This window comes from Trachurus japonicus, chromosome 5 (genome assembly GCF_045865225.1).
Source record: "Trachurus japonicus isolate A0001 chromosome 5, Traja_1.0".
Classification (NCBI taxonomy): Eukaryota; Metazoa; Chordata; class Actinopteri; order Carangiformes; family Carangidae; genus Trachurus; species Trachurus japonicus.
The window spans coordinates 32,367,359-32,383,683 of record NC_140911.1 but is presented as its reverse complement, the minus strand read 5'-3'; the positions used below and the strand labels follow the sequence as shown (position 1 = coordinate 32,383,683).

General features: G+C 41.7%; 1 protein-coding gene across 1 annotated transcript in view; it reads left to right on the top strand.

Moving 5' to 3' along the window:
• atg7 (ATG7 autophagy related 7 homolog (S. cerevisiae)) overlaps positions 1–16,110 on the top strand; it is a 64,489-nt gene extending 48,379 nt beyond the window's left edge. The window contains exon 19 of the mRNA XM_085777529.1: positions 14,831–16,110. Within this exon, the coding sequence (XP_085633655.1) occupies positions 14,831–14,863 (33 nt within the window). The 3' untranslated portion in view covers positions 14,864–16,110. The remainder of the gene's footprint in view (positions 1–14,830) is intronic.
• The last annotated feature ends 215 nt before the right edge of the window (positions 16,111–16,325 follow it).

The following is a 16,325-nucleotide window of genomic DNA, read 5'->3' as shown; positions in this document are numbered from 1 at the left end:
CTGAGAGAAAGAGCAGAAAAGCAGAGCAAGGTTGATGGAACTAGGAGAAATGGTCCCACTTATAATAGAAAGAGGATGTGTTATTGGCGCTTTGACGAAAACAGCAGCACCTAAGACCAGAGGGAGTCGTTCCCAGAAAAATCAGTGAGAGGTTCAGGGAAAAAGCAGATAAGAGCCGGTCCTTGAAACGGACAGGGATCCTGAGGAAACCAGAGCAAAATAGCGCCATGTTTAAGAAAAGTGAAAGAGTCGGTGGGGTGGGGGGGAGTGTTGTCCTGAAAGGCCGGGGCGAGCAGTCAGTTGGTGTCTCAGGAGAGAGAACAGGACCCAGCTGTTGCTCCGCAGGCCACCACACCCAGCTGAGAGAGACTCCATTTGTTGTTGTAGCTGGCCTTTATGACTCTGGGAGAAAAGACTGAGAGCGGGGTGGCGGTGGTGGTGGTGGTGGTGGTGGTCAGGGAGTCTGACCGACTTTTAGTAAAAGGGAAGAAAAAAATTGGAAAAAAGCACGAACTGCCCTTTTTTTTTTTTTTTTTTTTACTAGGAAATGGGAGAGAAACGGGGGATCCTGCCCCATTTCCTGCTTTTGCTGTTTCTCTGTTATGGCGTTGGGTTCCAAGGTTTCACTATCTAGGCGAGTGTTGTGAGTCTGTGCTTTGTTTGATTACCCCAAGACTCAGGAGTTTATGAAAACACAGCCAGGGGACACGACCTCAGCTGGGACCTGTCCACTCTGGCTGTTCCCACCAGAGCTGCTCTGCACCGTCGCTCTCCTCCTTTAACCAGCGTCCAATCACTTTCACTCCCACTTTTCACGTTACCCCCTCACCTTCCGCCTCTGACGTCACTTTTCTATAACTGTCTCCAACATTTTGGCCCCTGATAGGCTCGACCTCTACTGTCGTGTGTCGTGTGTCTCCCCTCTGCCTTGACTGTTTTATAGTTTAATGTGCAGTTTATATCAGGACACAAGCCACAGGTGAACCACAGTGGAGGTGCTTTATTTTACAGTTCAATAAATACAGTGTCTGGTAGATCCTGTTGTGTTGTTGTTATCTGTTCTGTTTTGTGCTGTGTGTTGTGTTGTGTTGTGTTGTGTTGTGTTGTGTTGTGTTGTGTTGTTTTGTTTGGGATCTTTTTCTTCTATCATATTATTGTCAGTATTATTATTATTATTATTATTATTAGTTGTAGGAGTAGCAGTAGCAACAATAATAGTGTTAGTATTATTATTATTGACTTTGTTTACTTGGAAAAATGGTGTGTACTTCTGCTTTGCATTTCATTTGTACCTCAAAAATGTAATGAATATACTCTATAAAACACACACATATCAGTATGTGTACAGTATATGTACAGTCGTGTGGGGAGCCTCCTCAAACATTAACACATTAAAGGGATACTTCAACATTTTGGTAAATTGGCCCATTGCCATAATCCCTATAGTTTTAGGAGTAGGTTTGTTACCTTTAATTGTCAGTGCAAGCTATTTTTAGAACGGCAGAGCAGAGCCGTGAGCTGCTCAGAGCTATGCTACAGATGCTAATGGGATTTCTTCTTTCACCACGCTATGAGATAATAACAGAACATTATTAGAGTTGTGCAGGTCACAACTTGTCCACCAGAGCGTTTTGGAGTTGTTGGATTGTGTATTTGATGAGTTTGATGAGGAAAACCAAAAAATCCCATTAGCCTCTGTAGCATAGCTCTGAGCAGCTCGTGGCTCTGCTCCGCCGTTCTAAAAACAGCTTGCACCGACAATTAAAGGTAACGAACCTACTCCTAAAACTATAGGGATTACGGCAATGGGCCAATCTGCCAAAATGTTGAACTATCCCTTTAAAGTAGTCGTCAGGTCTTTGGGAGAAGTGCTGCGTGTGGGGCGAACAGTTGTTCCAGGCCTCCAGTGAGCAGCGTCAGTATGGGCTGAAGAACAGTCGCCCATTATGTGGAATCTACCGCAAAAACACAGGCTGTGTAACCATGATGTAATAGCAGAGTTTTTATGATCAATATGAAGTTATTGTTATTGGCTTTTGTGTGGCAGTGTGGGCGTACGGGTCAGTTTTTCTAACCCAGAGGACGGATCATGTGCTGCTGAGAGAGAGAGAGAGAGGGAGAGAGAGAGAGAAGGGGCAGCTCAGGTTAGTAGGTGCCCCTCCTCTTCCTGTCTCCACCTATGTCCTCTTCCTCTTCCTGTCTCCCTCACACACACACACACGCACACATCTAACCCATTCACTGTGTTTCCCCCCTGAGAGCTGTTAGTAGGCCTAGAGCAACTGGATCCAGAGTGAACACAAAGGGCCAGTGAAAAAAAAGAAGAAAAAAAAAAGTGGAAGAGCAGCAAATGATAGTTAAAAAAAAAAAAAAAAGGACGGTGGTGGTTGTGGTTTGAACTGAGTTGTGGAGGTTTGGATTATTGATACCCTGAGCTGCTGACCTCTGATTATGATGCTTTCTGAAAGGAACAGCAGCATGAAGTTTTGGCCCCCACCAGATCACTTGTATAGTAATTAGACAGTGGAGACTGGAGAGGCGCGGACACGTATTACAATTGTGCAACAACAACAACAGCAATACTTGTGTATGTCCAGACAGTCAGGAGGACGTCTCCTCGGTTCTCGGGGAGGGCGCTCCACATCCAAAACGGGGACACAGCGACGGCTCCGACTCTGAATCCCAGTCTCTCCGCGGTCCTAGCGTCTTCTATCCATCGAGGCATCTGGAACTACTTTATCAAATGACTGTTTTTACTGCCAAGCAATATTAGCCAAAGCTCTGCTTATTGTGTGGAACTGTATATGCTGCCTGGAGACATTACTTTATTAAACAGAAGGCATTAGGAGATTTAGAGTCCTTCACTTGTATGTTTTTACTGCCGGGTGGCTTTGAATAGCCTCAAGTGGTAATGAGGAGAGAACGGAGGACGTGACGGCCGCTCCTCTCCTCACATGGGCCCCGACCTGCGCCACCTAACAAGACTCTGCAGCGGCGAGGACTCACAGATTTGACATATTAGGGGCTCGAAGCAGATCAGAAGGATGTTGGCAACTGAAAGATATATAGTGAGGTGAAATAAACCCTAAGTGTTTACTTTAACTCACATTTGTTTAGTCCCTGAAAAAGACTGTTGGAGACTTCTCTGATAGCTCATGGCCCCTGGATGTCTGCTGCTTCAGTAAGCATCCAAATTAGCATCAGATGTGATATCAGCGCAGTCGGGCTATACTCTGGATCCCATTAATGAAGCGTGCGTCTGTTTGGATTGGACACTGTAGCAGTCGTAACATACATCATATTCTTTGTTTGAGCAGCAACGTGCGTCTTGACATTTACTGAATTCAGCACCTGTTTCCTATTTTATTTTCTATTTTAGTCTACCATGCTCTTTACACATTTTTTTTACATTGTAGTAAACTCCATGTTTTACAAGAGAGATCAGCACCTGCTTTATTTATCTGCAGGTTCTGTTGACAGAGAGAAGTGAGGCCATGGACTGTAGAGTGAGGCGCATGTGCTTTATTCTGTAAATGTGTGGCTGCTCTGTGCTGTTTTTGCAACAGTCAAATGACAAATAAAAGGGCAGCATCCGCAAAACCGAAAGTAGGAAATACCTGGCGAGCCGACCACTAATAATAATAACAAAATTACGATGAAGACAAAACGATATATTTATCGAAAATGGACCCATTAACAAGTAGATTCATCCACATTAATATGAGACTCTTTTATAACCAAATACAAACTCCTTGTTGTCCCTTTAACATTGTAGCTCTGCATATGACTTAGCCAAACAATATAACCCACATAACTACTGTAATCACAACAAAAACAAGAACAGTTATAGCTCTTCATAAAATTATTATTGTTTCAAATCAACTCGGGACTGAAAATGAGTGAAATTAAGGCATGGTTGGCTAATTATAATTGGCTATAAATTCAAATTTTTATTTATTTATATGGCACATCTCATGCTAAAAGCAACATAAAGTGCCTCACAGAGGCTAAAAACAACAACAACGAAAAGAAAGAGAACAAAAAAAAGTTATTATCTGATTTATCTGTGTATTATATGTGTATGTGTATATGTGATATATGTGTAATATCGGGCCGATAATTATCTGTACTGATAGTTATCGTGCAGCATCACTAATACTGGACATTTATTTACAAAAGTTTGTGTTTTCCTCTCACCTTCACTGCGAGGCCGTGGGTCTAAAACAGGCAGGTTCAGGTCACAGCCGTGTCCTTTTTCTCCCCCAGACTTTGTACAGGATGTGACCTTTTACCTTTTCACCCCTGCGTAAAACCGCCTCTCTGCCGGTGAAATCACCACGCTGCAAATTCCCGCCACATTGTGCAGGAATGTCTGAGGGGATTTCAGGAATGCAGTTGGGAATGCAGCGTGCTGCAGCAGCAGTCGGTGTTGTGTTGGGCCGCATGAGGTCATTTTCTCTGCTGACACAGTCGCTGATGCTCTCATCAGCGTCTGCGTCTGTATGCATTGACTGCATGTACTTGCACATGTGTATGTGTGTGTGTGTGTGTGTGTGTGTGTGAGGAGTTAAATGTGTTACGGGAAGAGGAGCTTGGGACACAATGGAGTTCACCACCCTTAATCCCAGTTAATCTATTTTACTGGAACACAGCACACTCTCTTCCCAATATTTGTTGAAGCAATTACATTTCCAGTAGCATTTTCATAAATAATTCAAGAGTCATAATAAATCAAAAATGATGGACAACTGAATAATTACAGCCTAGCACAGACTTGTTGTCTGCCTGTTGTACAGCCCACAAAAACTAAATAGACCCCATTCATCTCCAAACCAAGGCCAGCAACCCTTTATACACACAAATACAGTTCCCTATACACAGCATATAATGTATTTGCATAATACAGTACCAGTCAGAAGTTTGGACACACTTTCTCATTTGATGTTTTTTATTTATTTTCTTTACTTTCTACATTGTAGATTCATACAGGACATCAAAACTATGAAGGAACACACAAAAGGAAACGTGGAAACACAAAAATGTTAATTAAAACACAAGCGCTGTCTGTCACCTGACCCTAACCTCACTGAGATGGTTTGGGATAAGTCGGACCGCAGAGTGAAGGCAGAACAGCCAACAATCGCTCAGCACCTCTGGGAACTCCATCAAGACCGTTGGAAAACTGTTCCAGGTGACGACCTCATGAAGCTGATGACAGAATCAAAAGTGTGTAAAAAGCTATCATCAAAACAAAAGGTTGAGATTCAGTTTGAAGCTACAGTGTAGCAAGTAAAGTAAAATAAAGAAAAAACATTGAATGAGAAGGTGTGTCCAAACTTTTGACTGGTAGTGTATGCCAGTGGACATCGGAGGAATCAAAGGAAAATCTCCACATCAGTGATAACCTAAGATCAACCACACACAGCCTAAATGCATCAGTAGATGTGGCAGTGTCAGAACATACGGAGTCCAAAACATTATGTAAATGAGTTAAATCCTGGGAGGCCAAACACATCCAGTCAGGCAGCACCTCCATCCTGCCGACGGGTGCTGCTTCGGCTGGACAGGGTGTCACAGGACGGCTGATATCTGAGGCCTGCGTGTCTCATGGTCGTTCCTGGTAGGAACCACAGCACCATAGATTAAATGCATGGTTTACAAATGCATTTCAAGTAAAGAAAAAACACAAATGTTTATCTTATGTTTAAAGGGTTCATTACTTTTAATTGTCGGTGCAAGCTATTTTTAGAACGGCGGAGCAGAGCCACGAGCTGCTCAAAGCTACACTATGGAGGCTAATGGGATTTCTTGGTTTCTCTCATCAAACTCATCAAATACACAATCCAACAACTCCAAAACTCTCTCTCTCTGACAAGTTGTGACCTGCACATTCACCACGCTATGAGATAATAAAGGAACGTTACAAGACAGAGTTGTTTTCTAGGCAAATGAAGAGACTGCTTGCCGAAAAAGTGACCCCGACGGGAACGCGCATCAACAGTTTTGTATGAATTCACCTTGAAAACAACTCACTCTCGTAACGTTCCGTTATTATCTTATAACGTGGTGAATGTGCAGGTCACAACTTGTCCACCAGAGCGTTTTGGAGTTGTTGGTTTGTGTATTTGATGAGTTTGAAGAGGGAAACCAAGAAATCCCATTAGCCTCCGTAGCGTAGCTCTGAGCAGCTCACGGCCCCTGCTCCGCCGTTCTAAAAATAGCTTGCACCGACAATTAAAGGTAACAAACCTACTGCTATGACTATAGGGATTATGACAATGGGCCAATTTGCCTTTATCCCTTTAAGTAAGATGGTGAGTCAAAGGAAGAGGATGCTATTCCAAGAATTAGACGCATTGTAGAAGGGCAGCACAGAAAATTACCCACAAGAAAATGACAAAAGTGGAATTAATTTAATTATTTAATTCAGTGGATGAAACTCCAGCTTCATCTGTGTCATTTTCACACTTGTAGCTGAGATTTGAAAAAGAATAGCCAGATTTCTTTCTTCTTCTTTTTTTCTCCACTCAGATAAAAGACTTTCTTGGTTCCAGCCAAACAGATCAAGGTAGTTCCCCCCGGCCGCCCCTCAGGTGACTGTAGACCTTATCACACCTTTGTACTTCAAAGTGCCGCCGTTTCACAGCTGAATACGTGTCCGGACCGGAAACCGAATCCTCAGAAAGGCTACACCCCAAACGGCATTATTTATTTACATCAGCTGGCCTCGGCCCACAGCTCATCTGGTTGTGTGTGTGTGTGTGTGTGTGTGTGTGTGTGTGTATCTGTGCTCTCCTGTAGATGTGTGCGGAGATTGATGTGCGCTGGCAGTGCGTATGTGTTGTGCGATTGCTTATGCACATGTGTAAGTCATCCAGAGTTGCACAACTGTTTCGGCATCATGAGATCAGCAGACACACATACACAAACACACACCTGCTGCTGCTGTTGTTGCCGTTTAGGTCATTTCCAGTGCAGTGTTTCTAGGTAATCTAAGTGTTTAGTGGATGGTGGTTTAGACAGTGGAGAGGATGGGAATGAAAGAGAGAAGCAGGGACAAAGAAAGACGGAAGCTGTGTGGGTAAAAATGGATGGAGAGAGGGGGGAGATCTTTTATCTCCGGAGAGTTGAACCTTTATTTTAACTACCAAACTGGAAACATGTGAAAACGTGTCTATTTACTTTTATTGACTTGCCAACGAGTTCATCTCTCTTTGATTGTAGAAGTAGCCGTGTGGCTCTTTGCTCCCCCCTTCTTGATGTTAAACCTGCCCTTGGGGGGCAGTGGGGAGGGGATGAAAGGCCCAACATCCACCCCTCTTTAACACAAATCATCAAATGCATCCCCATGGCTAACAGATGTTCCTTCATTTGTTAGAGGAAACAAGAATTTCCATGGCTGCCGCTGCTTTATTTGAACTAATTCCCCTGTGCTGCTATTTCCACAGACTAAGGATGATTTTATAGATCAGAAAAATAAGAATTTTAATCATTTGAAGCATCACTGAACAATGATTACACAATTTTTCGCAAAAGCAAACAGTTAGACATCCCATCACATTCCCATATTAGGCATCTGATTCTGTGGGACTCTCTGCCAAAGCTTCAATTACTGATATTAAGAATCAACTCCTGGACTCTCTCCAGACAGACTGAATGTATATGAGCTTTTACTTTTTCCACTTGTGAGCGTTTTAATTGACTGTAGTGCTGACTCAAGCCACCTCCAGACACACACCTCATCATGTGCAGTAAGCGGACAAGTCATTTTCTCACTGCATCAAGTTTTCCAGGATTTACATTACTCTTCCAGTGTAGCATAAACCTGAGCTGTACGCTGTCATGTTACTATGAAGACCACAGTACAGTGGCTCGAAATGAAATACACATAAAATAGAAAATAAATGTACATCTTGTTGAATATATTGTAAATTAAGAAAAAAAATGTCCAGTTTTAAATCGTTACAGATTTTTCTGATGTAGGCAGCTTGTTTCAGACAAGAAACAACCCTCATACATATATAATAATATACGGGTGTCTCTACCTATATTTTCATTCAAGTGAATTAATAAATATCCAGCAACATACAGCATAAAGGCAAATCTAAATCCAGTCTTCCCATGTAAAATCTGGTGATTCTACGTTTTCCCCATTAGAATTCTCAAATAAATGAAGAAGTCAATGAGAAAATGGCTAAAAACACTCACATGCCATCATATCTAAAACCATAATGAACATGTATGTTATATAAACAAATGCCTGGATGATGAAAAGACGAACAGATGGAGCCAGGACAGTGTTTTCCATCTCTGTAAGGAGCTGATTATCTGTCCAGTGTCCAGCCTGGGTGACAGCCACTGTTTGTAGTGACAGATATCAGTAGCAGCCTCTACAGCATCTTCACATAAACCATCCTAAGATCACAGGAATGAAATATACACTGACTCTGAGCGGAGTCCTTACTTCTCCTCCTCTGTGTTCAGCACACAGTCACTATTGTATCCACAAGCCGTAAACCACGTCACTCTGTGTGGTCCACTAATTGCATATCAGATGGAGCCAGTCTCCATGATGAAAGCTTGACTTTGCGCTTTGTGCTTTGGTGTCAGGTCTAATATGTAAAGCAGATGTGTGTTTAACAGCAAAGCCCATCAGTGGTTGTGTAGCAGCGCCGAGCTGAATGGCTTCAGAGGGTGGATTCCCACTGGGGCCACCCGCACTTAGGATGTATTCCTGTAAGTAGGCTCAGTATTTTTGTGTCAGTTGCCTAAGGAGCAAACATGCGGCCCGACACTGGAAATGTCACCGAAATCCTCCTTAAGTAGCTGCTTAATAACTGTCATGCCAGACTGCAAATACATTGTAGTTGTGGTGTTACTTTTCCAGAGACAGTGCTCCGACAGACAGAGGCCTGCCGACTGGCAAATATTGCTAAAGACTCTCATGCTGAGGCTTGCGTTGTGTTTGTGGGAGAACAATAATCAGCAGTAGCAGAGGGTTGGCTGCGACTCCACCAGCCTCGGCTCCGAGCTAAAACCTCTATCTGATCAGATCCCAGCCTTGTTTCAACAACTAGCCTGGATTATACTTGTCATATCAGCCGGAGCCCAACTGATTACAAACACAAACACATTCACACAATGATTACATGCAGCTTACTGTTGGACTTTATGAAACATCCAGAAAACCTTTCTTTTTTCCCCCCTTTACCCACAGTCACTGAAGGTCCTGAAGCGATAAGGCTGCTTCAAAGTTAAAGATGTGTTGTTGATTGTGTTTCTGCCAATCCCTTTGAGGTGCTGTCATGGTGTTTATGTTTGTTTGTATATGTGTGAAGTGGGGGGGGGGTCCATAGGCTAATCCAGGCAGGGGCAGCAACTAACAATTTGTTTTATTGTTGCTTCATTTGTCAATAGTAGTTAAACTACAATTACCAAATGAGGCAACAATATAACAAATCAGAATTCTGATTTCCTTGAAATAGATTTCCATGAAAAAACCCATGAAAATTTCCCAGAAGTTAAACCAACATCTATTTTATTATCTATTAGTTTGCTTCAGTTGAACACATTTGTTTGTTTGTTTGTAAAGTTAGCTAGTCTGATTTAAAAAAAAATATTAAAAGTAAATATGATGCTAGGATAAGACAAATAAGAAAAGATAAGATAAGAAAAATGCCAAATTTAACATGTTTGTATTTTCAAAAATAGTTTTAATGTTTCAAGAGAAGAAAGTCTCTGAGGATGAGGACAAACAGATGTGTTTGACAAACACAACACTAGCTGGGATGATGCTGTGCTACATTAGCTGGAAAGGCTCAAATGTAAACTGACCAAAATCCAGGAGAGAAAAAAAGATGCTACTCTGCTGACTGATAACCTACTATGCTACACACCTTTGCTAATGTTAGCGTTGACAGCTGTTTACTTAAGCTCTCATTGTATTTACAATACAAGAGGTTATAATACGTCCTCTGAGCAGCATACCTCTTCCTCGGTATCGGAAAATCTGGACGGACAGGTGCTAGCGGGTTAGCATGCTAAACTCAGTGAAAGAGAAGGAGTAATAGAAATAGAAGCACAACAAAAGGGCCACTTTCTACTACTGGAACTGTTAGAGAGTGTGAAGGGAAGTTTAATGCTGAACTCAAATAGCTGCTAATGCTAATGTTGGCTGTGTTGCACTAGCAAAACTTACAATATCTCCACATTAACACTTGCTTTACTGTTTTGTATTTGAAGAGGTTGTAAAATAGATACTGTCCATATGAACCTGCAAATTTCACTGTCATTGGTTCATTTACTTTTCAATGCACCTACAAGATTTACTAGAACAAACTGAGCCGTACAACTTGTTTTTCATGGGTTTACTTTCAGCTCCACATTATTAGTTAACTCTGAATGAAAGAAGCTGGTGATCTCAGTAAGCTGTCTAATTGGAGCGAGCAGAGAAGTGATTTATGTTGATCTCTGCTTTGCAGCAATCTGCTTATGCGCGTTGCTGCAACAGAGGTAAAAAGGTTGAGAAACATCCCAAGTATTCAGCCGTGCCTGAAAGACTGTAGTAAAGTTGTTGGCTTCGGTTTGCTGTAGCTATTCACGTTACATAAGGTCCCCCCCCCCCACCCTCTCAGTCTCTTTCATTTCGCACAAAAGATTTCTCAAAACACACACACACACGCCATCAGTGCGGCATGGCAGCCGTCCAGAGAGGGGCTCCAGTGTCGCTTCATTTCAAAGAGCTCTTTGGTTGCTGTCCTTTTGATGCTCGCTCCCCAGCAGCAGTGGAGCAGAAATGCCGAACATCCAGCTTTGATATGAATTTGTCCCTCATTCTCCACGCTGCCCTGCAACTCTCCAGCTACACACAGTCTCTGAAAAAAAGTGCTGCCCGAAGACCACAGGGACGTAACACCAGAGCAACTCTCAGTTTTAGTCGGTACTCACTCTGGTTGGACTTTTGTTCAGGTTAAAATGCTGCAGAACAGGTTGGACAGATTTTTTGCACAAGCTGCTTTTGACCACAAGTAGCCTACTCAAATGCAAAGGTCAGGCTGAAACAAAAAGAGAGTCAAAAACATCCTTGTTGAAACGGAACCAGCAGGCCTCTGTCACTGTCTGTCACATTAGCTGTATCCTGCTGAGAAACTTTGTTCTTGGAAATATATATTATGCAGGATTACATTACATTACATTATACACATTATTCTTCTCTGGAGGAGGGTCTGGCGAGCGAGACTAGGATGCCACATTATAGACTAAATATTGTAAATTTTGTGTGTTTTTTGTCTGTTTAGTAAATATTTTGTTTCGAGAGAAAAAAAAGCTAATTTCTCATTTAGGGCTACACACATCTTATGAAGTTTGAAATGTAATGTGAAGTCAATATTCAGCTTCTTTTATTTTACATTTGAGAGATTTGGTGAAAATATAATGACAGGTATCATTTATGCTCAAAAAGCGATTTCACAAAATTTCATTTTAACTTATTTTCTACACTTATCTATTACTTTATACAGTATATTCCACTGCTTTTGTAAAGCAAAGACTTTCATATAATTTCAAGCACTCCAACAGGTTGTTCTCATGACTTTACTGATTGTTGTGCAAGTTGTGTATCTCAGGGTCAGAGGGGACACACAGATACACTGATATGTTATCATTATGATCATTATTATTATATGGGGGGCACCTGGGCGTAATCTCGCCTAGGGCACCAAAATGGCTAGAGCCGGCCCTGCTAGGATTACATAGACTGCTTTATGGCACTCCAACACAAACACGCTCCGTAATCTGTAATCTCTTGTTAACGTTACCCACCTCGGTAGACATCACTCCACAGATTGCCTTCTCTGTAGTTTTATTGAAAACAAACACATGGCCGGGGGGAGGAGGGGGGTTAGTGGTGATTTTTTTATGACAGTGAAAAAATGCACTTCGAAACTGTAGGGGGAGCTCTGTAGAGGGAAAAAGAAAGCAACCAAACAGCGAAAAAGCAACTGACTTGCATAGTTCCACTTTAAGAGTAACATATTTTATCTCACAACCAGAGCTATATGCTATATGTGATAGTTTAATAAATGGCTATTTATTAAACTATCACAATTATTGCCTCTCTTGGCTGAAAAACAACTTTGCAAGATCAGCGCCGCCGATTCAGTGTCCCAGCCCTCGTCTCTGTGCTCAAAAACGCACTTTGTAACCCGTAATCTCTTGATTAAACTACACAAATATACACATTGTAACATTGTATAACGTTATCTACCGTTATGTATCGCTCTACTGACTGATTTCTCGCCAGCTTCGTTGTAAACAAATGCACATGGCCAGGACGAGGGTTAGCAAAACAGCGGAAAAGCAACAAAACTTACATAGTTCCTCTTTAAAAATCCTGACACCTACAGGTCAGTACTAACTGAGCTTGTGTTGGTCAACTATAGCCGTCGCTGAAGATGTTTGACAGAAGTACTGGGCAGATGGATCAGCTGTTGTTCATCAAGATATAGTTGCAGTCCAAAAAAGTCAACTAAAACAGAAACTGCAGCTGCAAGAATTGATCCCTGACGTAGTGTTAAGTCATGATGCTGGAGCTTAAAGCCTTAAAAACCGGTTTATCTCTGTTTTAATGAGGCTGACATGCTGAAAGGTCTGTTCATATGAAACTGATTTATTACAAGTCTCTTTTTTCACATGAACGTGTCAGATCTGACTCCATGGTATAAATGACAGAGCTCTTGGTGTGTATGCTGTTCAGGACTATGTGTTTGTACCTGCCCCACCTCCATGGTGAGTTCCCTTCACACTGTGGGGCATCGGTGCACAACACTGACTGTGATGAAGCATGGGAAACTTTTTATTTCATCATGTATCCATCTCCTTCTTTCTCTGTTCATGTTGTATGCTCTTCTGCACACACAGTTCATAATTCTGTTGTCTGAATCTCATTTGTGAAATTACATAGTCAAAGATGGTAGCCTTGGCAACACAAGTTCTGCCTTAACTGAATAATTTGGGGGTTTTGTACTGAAGCTCTGACAAATCAAGTCAGACAAATCATCCAGGGGAAGTACAGTAACTAGTGTTATTACTGATAATGATTTTAAGTATCGGTTCCAACCCGACTTTGCATGTTGTTCAGCCGGTTTTCTGACTTTTTTTTTTCTAATGACTTCCTGTGTTCTCTTGATAGGCGTGTGAAAAAGACAGAAAACACTTTCTCTGAAGTGAATATCTCAGCTTTCCGGAGTGACCTTCATCATACAGTGGGTCTGCGTGTGTGGGTGTGGCCTCTGCCTTGAATGGAGTATTATACGATATGAGAGCAGGAGGCTTCTGGTTGGATCTGTTGCACTGGAATTCCCATGTCAGCTCCTTTTAGTGGTGAAGCAGCGCATTCGAAGGAATCCTGCATGTATGTGTCAAAACCGTGTGTGTGTGTGTGTGTAAAACATTCCAGTGTTAGAAGTATGTGAATTACGTCTTACGGAGCGGGAATGTGAAGAATCTGCTGCCATGAGAAGGCCACTGTTGTTTACTGACACAGAATTGCAAAGCAGGTTGGTGTGAGTGAGTCACATGCTGCTGTCACTTCCTGGTCAGAAGAAAAGAAAGCTCTATCTATCTATCTATCTATCTATCTATCTATCTATCTATCTATCTATCTATCTATCTATCTATCTATCTATCTATCTATCTATCTATCTATCTATCTATCCATCTATCCATCTATCCATCTATCCATCTATCCATCTATCCATCCATCCATCCATCCATCCATCCATCCATCCAGCTTCTATATTTTCATGTAAATCCAGTGTATTTTATGGTCAGTGCTTTATAGAGAGCCGAAGCGGAAGCAGGAAGTAACGGCGCCATGAGTCCTTAACTCGGAAAAAGTCTCCATGTAAGTGAACGGGAGTCAAAGTTTTATTTCATGATCCAATTGAATTGTGCCATGAGAAAAAAATATGTCCTCTACCTGTTTAAAACATCACGTTTCACGCCGAGAAATCAGCAGTTTGTTGTAAAACTATTGTAGAATAAAATTCAGAAGAATCCATAACCAGAAAGACTACAAGTCGCATAGGTGACGTCACACACCAAATGCCGCCCTTTCCCGTGTCAGTTGGTGACGTATTTTTTGTGGGACACCAGATCTGTAGTCCGTAGAGCGTCCTCACACAAAATACATTCTTCTGTTGCCGTTTTACGATAAACTGCTGATTTCTCTGCATGAAACGTAATGTTTTAAACAGGTAGAGGTCATATTTTTTTCTCATGGCACAATTCAATCGGATCACGAAATAAAACTTTGACTCCGTTCACTTACATGGAGACTTTTTCCGAGTTAAGGACCCATGGCGCCGTTACTTCCTGCTTCCGCTTCGGCACTCTATATTACAGTGTGCTGGGGTTGTTGTTGTTGTATAATTCAGATTGTGCTCAGTGGATGTTTAAATGCGACTTCGACTCCACTTCTTTAGCCACCTGACACTAACAACTGTTCTACTGTACCCGGACATTCACTGTGATTTGTTAAGCTCATTATTGACCTTGACACACACACACACACAAGCCACAAACAAACAATGCACAGTGTGATGGAAATATTTCAAACACTTCACTTCAGAAAAAATCTTTGCGGATGTTTCACATGGAGAGAAAGCCAATCAGGTTTGTGTGAGAAACTGGAGCTTTTCACAGCACTCCCCACTGACGCAGAAACACCAGGGAGCTCAAGTTCAGGATATTGTGGTCAAATCATGTTGACATGCCTTTGAAGGCAAAATAATAACTTGCACCTTTTTTTTCTGTTTCTGTGTCTCGTCAGATTTGGGATATGAGCGATGATGAGAGCATCTGAACGACTGGATGTAGAAACCCCGAGCCACCGGAGGACCGGACGCTCCAATCCGCGTTTCTTCTGAATGGATTTTTTTTTCATTTTCACACAGAAAAGGGGAGTGAACGGCTTTTGTTTGCCACCTTGGACGCTTTCATAGAATTGACATCATCAAAAAAAAAAAAAAGTCACAAAAGCTGTTTGAGAAAAGTTGCTGAAAAGCTTTAATTTTCCTGTTGGTCTCACGCAACCAAAGGTTTAGAGATTAAGAGAGGAAGAACAAATCAGTTTCTATTGATAAACACTCACAGAGAGCTGAATGTGTTTTCCACTGCGACATTACGAATGGGATCACGTCCATATTCCGCATTGTGTGTATGAAGCTGTTGTATAGAAGAGAGAGGGCACCTCCCCCCTGTTACGTAATGATGTTCTCAGTCACATTTCCTCACAGTTTGGAGTCAGCTCAGCTCCCTGAGCGAAAACACAACAAAACACTCAAACACATTTGTATTAAAACCAAAAAAAAAGGATAGTGAATGGTCCCAGGCTCAGTCTCCTCCATCAACACGTTTAATGGATTCGCTGAAGAGCCTTTTGGCAAGACTGTGACATCCTACATCTGCTACATCACTCATTCAGTTTGAAAAAAAAAAAAGCACTTCAGGTGAATTATGATAAGAGAAAAACAGAGTGGACAGCCCAGCACATCCATCCACCTCACTGACTGAGTTAATACTAAGACCAGCTATGCTCCTTTCAAAGTATTACTGCACAGATGTTACTGTACAGCAACTCACCTGTGGCTTCATTTTACTGTAAATGCAGAAATCCTGAAGGTAAATGTAAAACTGGATAATCGACAAACTGACGGTCTTAATGATTTGTTTCTGTTTACGCATGTTTGTGCTTACCTGTGCAGTTTGCTTCTTTTTTTGTTTTGTTTTGTTTTTTACAATGTACCCTGTGTGTGTCTGATCTGCTAACATGTACAATGTTTTCAGTGTGATGAAATGTATTTCCATATTAGTTTGGCTACTAACGGAAGAGGATTAGTGCAGTGGGACATACAGAGTTAAGTCAGAATTGGGAGGAAAATGCTCAATTCTAAAATAACATCCCAGGATTTATCCTCGCATGTGAGATTAAACTCAGGATTCAGACTTTAAGTTCTCATAATTCTGTCTTAACTCATCTTACGTCTCACCCTAATTCTCTTCTCTAAGTATTTAAACAAAAACTGGAATAAAATGATTATTTCCCCGTTTATATGTGAGTTTTAATTCAAATGTGTATTTACTTTCTTTCTACAGCTTTTTGTACATCATGTTAATCTTTTGATTCTCCATCCCCTCGTTCCATCTCTTATAACCATCACACACACACACACACACACACACACACACACACACACACACACACACACACACACACACACACACACACACACACACACACACACACACACACACACACGTTACAG